The sequence below is a fragment of the Gossypium raimondii genome, chromosome 13 (genome assembly GCF_025698545.1).
Source record: "Gossypium raimondii isolate GPD5lz chromosome 13, ASM2569854v1, whole genome shotgun sequence".
In the NCBI taxonomy this organism is placed as follows: Eukaryota; Viridiplantae; Streptophyta; class Magnoliopsida; order Malvales; family Malvaceae; genus Gossypium; species Gossypium raimondii.
Window position 1 is genome coordinate 1,177,942 of NC_068577.1, and position 8,612 is coordinate 1,186,553.

Genomic DNA, 8,612 nt, shown 5'->3' on the forward strand with positions numbered 1-8,612 from the left:
GGTTATTCAAGGTTTTGGGTAAAAAAACTTTAAGAGGAAGTGACTCTATATTGCCTAATTGAAAAGATAGTCTTGTAAAGGTTAAACATTGCCTTTTAAAAAATTCAAATTAGTGGAAAAATCCTATAAATGAAGCAACAATTAGAGGATTATGGAATTGCCATGGATCACATCCCCATAAAATGTGACAATACAAGTGTTATATGTTTGACCAAAAATCTAACCCAACACCCTTTTAAACCAAGAATATAGAAATTAGACACCATTTTATTAGAAATCATGTGCAAAAGAGTGACATAGTTCCAAAACTTATAAATACTTTGCATAACACGACCAAAACTTTTATTCAGTTTAATTAGGTTGTACGTCTAAGGAGTTGTCATGCCTATGACGTGTAACGTTCTATGCAAAAATAAAAAGAGAATTTAAATTTAATAAAAGTAAAAATAAGATAAATTTGTATACAAGTTTTAAAATAAAACTAGATAATTTTGCAATCAATTTAGATGGTGATCAATTTATACTATAAAGCAAAAACATTTGGGTGAAAGTACCTTCAAGTTTTTCGGATTCGAGCAAATTAATCTCTATTTAGTCTCTATACTATTAAATAAATCGAATAAGACCAAATTGTTATAGATCTAATATTTATTGTTTAAAAATTTAAATATTTTTCCATTTGAACAAAAGATTTAAACCGTAAATGATGTTTTCTTTTAAATAGTAAATGTTAGCTTGAAATTTGGTAACTTGCAAAAATATATTCATCTATAAATTTGGTATAATCAACTAAGAAGTAATACTTCATTATGATAGTTCAACTTAGAAACAAAATTTAAATCAATCGCTTAGTGATACTACCCAAAGCACCAAAAACTTGTAATGAGAAAGAAAAAAAGTTAAAATCTTATATGCATGGGCATGACAAAAATCAATTACAAAAAAGATTTGATGTATAAAATTTCATGATAAAATAAAAATATATTTTCAAGGATAGAACAACTTGGAAAAGAGAAGTTCATTCCAAGTGTCTTGAAGGCCTGGCAAACACCAATGGACGCAATCAGCATAGCTAACTGGGTTGGCTAGCTGCTCGGCCGTTAATGGACTCCACTGCTTCTTATAAATCGACGTGTGTGCGTCTTTACGATAGCTTGAGAGTTGAGTGATGTTGAGAAATGTGATGGGAAACTTGGATTTACTGAACTCTTCTGCAATCACATTCATTATGGTTTTCCTACTATTCGAATCCCAATAGTTTGAATCTTCAATTATAGTTGTTTGATTATAACAATTCTCTCCCGGTTCACCTCCCCATTCAATGCCCCTGCAAAAATGTGTAGAAAACAAATTGCTTAAATAACTCTAAGCTCATCATCTTGTAAGCTTATGAAATTTGTACTCACTTTCCATGAGTAGGAGACATGCTAGTGAAAAACACTCTTGTCTTCTTGCGATCCATGTTTTTCCTCACCCATCTCAGCATGCTTCTCATTGCCATACGATAGGCATCCTCGGCCGACACTTCAATTATTTCTTTCTCCTCATCCTCAAAAGACCCTTTCCTGTTGAAAACATGGATAAAGCATACTCCTTAGCCCCAATAAAATGAAAAATTGTTGCTTTAGTCTCTTAAAATTTACAAAACCTTAAGTTAATATATGATAAAATTATAGCTTATTCCTTTCCAAAGTGCTAGAATTTTGATTTAGTCCTTCTAAAAACCATAAAAATATAAGCCAATACGATAGCGAAATTACGTTTTAACTCTCATAAAAATATATAACTTAATCTTTACTCCTCCCAAAAAAGTTTCTAACTTTGTCATGCGCAAAATGTGTGTGAATTACATAAAAAACAAAAAGAATGCTGAAAATTCAATGCAGAGGCAATACAAGATTTTTATGTCCAAGCCAGTCATCCACCATAAATAGGTGTTGAAAACCAAAATATCAACACCCTTCCAATGCTTGCCATGCTTATTTATCGAGCCTCTCCTCACGATCCGATCCGATACCCGGTGGACTACGGCATTATCCGAGTTTGATTCGAGAAGAAACGGAGCCCAGTAGAATTCAATGCTGGCATTGTAATCCTACACCAGAGTAATAATTACAAAATTGAAAACTCAAAGGAAATTTAGACAAATTTGAGTGATGTTGAATAACATACCTTGGCTCGGAACACTGTGAGGGCATCATTATTGTATGATTTCATGGACTTAGCATGCTCAGGGATGAGCCTGTGAAGAAGGCAGATCATTGAAACATATTGACCTCGGTTCAATGAGTCTCCAACAAACATCATTCTCTTTCCTCTTAGGGTCTCCAACATCAATGTCGCATTGAAACTGTTTAATTATTACAGAAGAGAAAAATATGTAAATCTACTAACATAAATAATTTATTAAGTTGATGGTAAATTACTCCAAACGAAAGTGGATTGAGTCATAGCTCGATTGGTATGTGTATTAATGTCAATGTAAGAGGACGTGGGTTCAGTGCACTAAACTACATTGTCTTACTATTTATATGTTGAGAGGTGTTATGCGTAGTTTTAGACATTATCTCAAAAAAATTTTGATTGAAATAAGTTTTAAGTTCGATTCCTTAACAACTCTTAACCTTTTTTTCCGTATAAAAAGTTATAATATTATTTTAATTTATTCTGTTCTAAATTCTCCTATATATAATTCTTGACCTCACAGCACAAGATAATTAAAAAAAAAAAATTCTATTTCAAGATAAAAATAAAATTGGCACCAACAAATGTTGGCTGTAATGTGAAGCTCAAGGAGGGTAGATTCAAATCTTGGAGATACCATTTTTTAGAGGATCAACTACGAACTCTAAATATAGACTGTAAAATAGACCAAATATAGACCGTAAAATAGATATGGAAGATTTAAATAAAAAAAATGACAATAACTATTGATTGAGTCTTAGCTCAGTTGGCACCGTTGTTAAGCTGTAATAACTGTCGGTTAAGCTTTAACTCAGTTGATACCATTGCTATTTCATAATTAGGAAGACGTGAATTTGAATACATTTATGTGTGTTTTTACTCTAATGGTTGGGGAGGGAATAAGGTAAAAAAAAAATCACATTTTCACCAATGATGTTTGAATCAGATCAGATCGAACAATTGAATTAGGAATCAATAAGGATTAATTGAACCAATTAAAAATTTTTAATAACTGTTTAATCGGATCGATGAATTGATAGTTTAATTGATTCGACTATCACTCTAATTCTAAAAACCGAAAAAAGAAGAGAAAATTGAAGTTCGTGTTTCATTTTTACCTAGGAAGATCACAGCCATGGGGTTGCCATCTCCATTTCTGATACTCAGTATCAGGTCTTCCATGTTCTTGACACGTCAACTGTGGTTGTATGTACGGACACTCCGATTCTTCATACAGCGGACGACTCAACTCGTCCCTTACCCACCTCCCTTTGAATACATCACATTTCTCTTCACTCTTCCCTATGGCGAATGCCAACTTCTCCCTTTTCTTCACTAACCCCAAATCCACCCCCAAAACTCAGTCAAACCCCCAAAGCAATATAAGATAAAAGAGTGCTTGAGTTTAGTAGACTAAGTTAACTCACCTGGTCTAGAGATAGCTCGGCCGGGAATCGGTTCTAGCTGTCCAAAAATGCATATAAAGTCTTCTCCATATAAAATAGTAATGAAAACTATGAAAGTTAACAATGTGAAGAGATAAGGTGACAAACGAGGTTTTCTAAGAACATCCATGGAAGAAGAAGAAGAAGAAGATAGTGGAGACTTCATTTTCTTTTAAATAAATAATACTTTTCTTTTCTTTTTATTTGAATGGGATTTTAATTATTTTGAAGATCGGATTCATGAACTAAATATAGGAAACTATACAAAGGGTAGCAATCGAAGTTTGGAAAAAATTTAATTTAATGAGATATGAAATTATAAAATAAAAACTTATGAATATAATAAGAGAAAGGATTGTATAAAATGGGGTATCGCGTCATTGATATATAATTTAATGATATTTTAGTAATTTTTTTTCATATAATTGATATGTAATTTTGGTTATTTTTTTAATCTGAATCTTAAATCTCGAATCTTGAATTCTAAATTTTAAAACCCTGAACCAAAAGGCCTTTTGTATAAGGTTTAGGTTTTAGATTTAGAGTTTAAGATTAAGGGTTTTGGGTTTTGAGTTCGGGTTCGAGGTTCAAAGTTCAGGGTTCAAGTTAAAAAAATTACTAAAATTATGTATTAATGACACGAAAAAAATTGCTAAAGTGTCATCAAATAATTGTAAAGGGATTTAGGATGACGTGACGTCCTTATTTCGTACAATCCTTTCTCATATATTAAAACTATACATAAATTTTGATGTAATGTGTAATGTCATACATGAACTTTGATTTTGTACGATTTTATACATGAAATTTTATTTTGATTAAATTTTTACAAATTGCTAACAATGTTATCAACTTAACAGCATATTACATCGATATATTATATACACAAACAATTATATTAATTCAATATGAAAATAAATATATGTATTCATTTATTTAAATGTGTATAATCAAATCAAAATTCCATGTATATATATAAACCACAATTCATATTTCATGTGTATAATTATACCAAATCAAAGTTCATGTACCAAATTTGCACGTCAAATCAAATTTGATAAATAAATTTAATATTTATCCAAATATATATATATATATATTTTTTTTTTTATTTTGATTGCTCATGGCACGTGTGCAACACAAAAGAATGTTGACCAATACCTATCAAATTCATGCTTTGACTTAACTTTCACTCAAATGAATAAATGTTATTTGGTTGAATGTTATGCTTTGATGTAAAATATAAGGGAAAAAAAGGATAAATATCAAAATTATACATGAATTATGGTTTAATGTGTAATTGTATACATGAATTTTGATTTTGTGTAATTTTATACATAAAATTTTGATTTGATCCAATTTTGTAAATTATTAACACAATTATTAATATAACATCATTTTATGTTTATATTGCATACATAAATAATTATATGTATCCAATATAAAATAAATTTCCATATTTATTTTTAAAATACGTATGATTAAATCAAAATTAAAGTTTCAAGTGTACATTTGAACCACAATTAGAGTTTGACGTGTATAATTGTACCAAATTAAAATTCATATATACAATTGCGATTAATTCAAAATTAATATATAATTTTGCGATTTATCCCCAAAATTATTAGATCTAGTTTGATTTGTAAAATTATTACGTATTTTTATGTCAAAATTAATATATAGATTTAATATAAAATGATTTGTTTTAAAACATATTTATCAATAATAGTAAAATAAGTTATTTTTAAAATTTCAAATATTTTTACTTAAATTATTTTATATATTTAATGAATTTTAAATTCGAACAAATTAATGTCCCAATATATTTAATGAAAATTTAAATTTAAACAAATTAATATCAAGTTTGATTGTAATAAAAATGTTTATGCGTCGGATCAAGCTAGAGTTTGATTGTTTAAAAAATAAAATAATTTTATTTAAATATAATTTTTTTATATTTTTATTATTTTAAATAAAAAACGAATTAACTCGAAGTTAAAAAGTTTAAACCTAAACTTGACTCAAAACAGGCCGAATCAACCAACTAAATTAACCACCAGACCGATAAACACCTTTAAAAAATATTTACTTTGCAAATAAATAAGTGGTTTTTTTTTTTTGTGAGTATAATTAAATTTAAATAAAATTGGTGTTGAGTATAGTAGAACGGATGTTGCACTTTTAAAGGAGAATATAAATTAAAATTTTGGAGACAATATTATTGAAAGGTATTGTTACATATCCTCAAAAGAATTAATTTCGTGGACCGTAAAATAGATATGAAGAAAACATTGATTATACTAAAAAAAAAAAACCCAACTTTTATATACCAATTATTACAATGACTTGGCGAAGTGAAAAGAAAATGGTTCGATGAATATGCTGACACATGACGTGTCACGTGTACAATCATGTTAACATACAAAAACCAATTTTTAATTGTATAAATAAATGAAAATTTTAAGAAATAATCAATTTGCTCTTTAAACTAATGTATAGGGACTAATCTGATATTTTTTTACTTTCTTTCTTTTTAAGAGAATTAGGTGAGAATTTGGTGGCATTTCACCTTCAATTTTGTTGGCCTTTATATGTTGTCTTACTCTAATCCTCAACAAGAAAGTAGCTGTTAAGTGATATACAACTGGTATGATTTACCAACCCAATAGTGATGGATCAACTAAACTGTTTTCCACCTATATTTTTTTTTGGTTTAGTGAAGATTCAGAGGATTTCTCTATTCTCCATAGAATAATATTTTTTATCTATTGTTTGTGGTTTTTAGAATTAAATTGATCGATCAAATCAATTGAATTAATAATCGATCGAGATACTGGTCGAATCATTGTCATTTGAGTATCTCATGATGGATTACTTGTCAAGCCAAATTAATATTTTTTTTTCATTGCTAAACATTCCAACACACCTTGTTTTAAAAGTTGAATGATGTTGAGTATTTTAGAGTGCGTCCTTCGGATGGGTTAAATTGTGTATTTATATTATATTGTTATTGTTCATGGATGTGATATTTTAGGTAGGTTTTCATGCATGTCGACACGTACCCTATTCTTTTTTAGAACCCACATTATGCAGTCTCATAGAAGGGTGCGAGCACCTTGTATGCAAACCCAAAACACAAACCGTGTAGAGTATGGGTTAGGGCCCGATTGGGTAATCGGATAGTGGGTCGGTAATAGTGAGTATAATAACAAATGCTTTAAAAAATATCAAAATTTTTCATTGAGAATTAACAACCATAGAAGATGGCAAATGGAGAATCCAAAGAAAATATCAAAATCTTCAAAGATCTCTTGCTTGGTTGCTTTTAAGAGTATTCTTGTTACAACATTTCATTGCTTTAGAAGTTTTTAGGTTTTTTTTATTGAGGTGCTCAAGACTTAAGCTCAATAACATAAATAAATTATCTAAGCCAGTGAGATTGGTAGGCAAAGATGCAATCCATTCAAGAAGCCTCTAGTTTTCAACTTGGAACTTTTTTAGTGCGGTACCTTGGTGTATCATTGATCACAATGAGACTTTTAGTGAAGGATTTTCAAGATCACTTGTTGGGCAACAAAGCTCCTCTCATACATAGGTAGGCTATAGTTGATCCAAGTAGTAATCTTTAGCCTTAAAAATTACTAGTGCAAGCTTTTTATCCTTTCTAAGCTAGTAGTGAAGAAGATACTGCAATCTTACAATGGGATTGTAGGTTTAGCTAAAGGTGCTCCAAGAGGCGTGTATAACACTGTCCTTAAAGATAATTTCTAGGATTCAACAAGTATTTCTGTTTCAGAAGTGAATAGGGAACATGAAGTACGAAATAGTACTCACCTAAAGAAAGAATGATGGTTGATTTGGTGTTGTTTAGAAAGCTGGGCAATGCAAGGTACTTGTACATATCATGTATTGCCTAATTTTAGCAAACAAAGGAAGTGAATGTTGAAAATTTTAAGGAATAAAACCATACTCAACTAAAAGATGAATGACTATCGATGATAGAGCCCGGAATGACAATGGAGCGGAGCAGGGGCGGATATTGTTAAATTCACTTATGCTCCACGATTGGCATAATCTGCTTCACCATCCGTCCCGCTCCATTGTGGACGTATAATATTGAAAACCACTACCACCTCCATGTATGTTGGATGTATCTATCACCACCCCCACCCCCTTCCGCTTCGCTTCAAGTTAATTTTTAAATTATTTTAAAGTTAATAAATATTTAAACATAATTCTTCAAGCAAATATTGAAACATAAAATAAGTTATTTTTTTTCTATATTATGTTACTACATTTTTAAAATTTTTAATAGTGAAGTAGGTCGGGACGGAACAAGTAATGTTCATTACCACTCCATACTCACTATCTAAAAGAAAAAAACCACCCTAATTAGAGAGTAGTGGTTTAAAATTTTACTATCCCTTTACTCTAATCGATAGTGAGTGAACTCGCAAGCAAAATAAACAAAACTTCACCTTATTCTCACACATAAGGGAGGAATCAATAAATTTGCACTTAGACTCAATTCTTAAGCACACAAGGATATCTTCTCACTTGGATCTGGTAATGTCGTTGTGATTTATAAACAAAATTCAAGAGACTTAACTAAATGATGTGGGATTCTTTTGAAATACAGTCATCTTTTCAACAATTATATCCTTGAGCTTGGCTAGTATTTTTAGGAATCTTTGGGCTATCCTTAGTGGAATTGGATCCATTTGGATTGCATAGACAAAATGCTATGTTCTCAACGATAAAAGTCTATTACAAGTCCCTATCAAAAGCATTAGAAGTTGGAATTGGAAAAGCTTTTGCATTCGAGGGGAAAGCTCTACAAGTTACCATGAATACATTAATGGGACGCTAGTGTGGCCTTTTCTCTGGATATAAATCTGCTGCGGCAACTATTTGGCAAGAACTAAGACAAGGTACCTAGGCATAGGTTGATTTGGGCTCAATTTCTTATTTCTAAGCATGCGG

General features: G+C 30.3%; 1 protein-coding gene across 1 annotated transcript; it reads right to left on the reverse strand.

Annotated features, from left to right (window-relative positions):
• Window positions 1-883: 883 nt before the first annotated feature.
• On the reverse strand, window positions 884-3,854 carry LOC105784137 (protein trichome birefringence-like 33). Its single transcript, XM_012609934.2, has 6 exons — window positions 3,612-3,854; window positions 3,303-3,519; window positions 2,173-2,350; window positions 1,896-2,095; window positions 1,407-1,565; window positions 884-1,327 (listed from the first exon to the last, which is right to left on the reverse strand). The coding sequence occupies exons 1-6, from the start codon at window positions 3,793-3,795 to the stop codon at window positions 988-990; spliced, it is 1,278 nt and encodes a 425-aa protein (XP_012465388.1). The 5' UTR covers window positions 3,796-3,854; the 3' UTR covers window positions 884-987.
• Window positions 3,855-8,612: the final 4,758 nt, after the last annotated feature.

What these genes read in the sequence shown, in the direction of transcription:
- LOC105784137 (XM_012609934.2), bottom strand. Translation starts at nt 3,795, where the DNA reads ATGAAGTCTCCACTATCTTCTTCTTCTTCTTCTTCCATGGATGTTCTT. An exon ending in CCGAGCTATCTCTAGACCAG is followed by an intron (nt 3,520 to 3,611) that starts GTGAGTTAACTT and finishes ATTTGGGGTTAG; the next exon opens with TGAAGAAAAGGGAGAAGTTG. An exon ending in ATGTCTCCTACTCATGGAAA is followed by an intron (nt 1,328 to 1,406) that starts GTGAGTACAAAT and finishes ACATTTTTGCAG; the next exon opens with GGGCATTGAATGGGGAGGTG.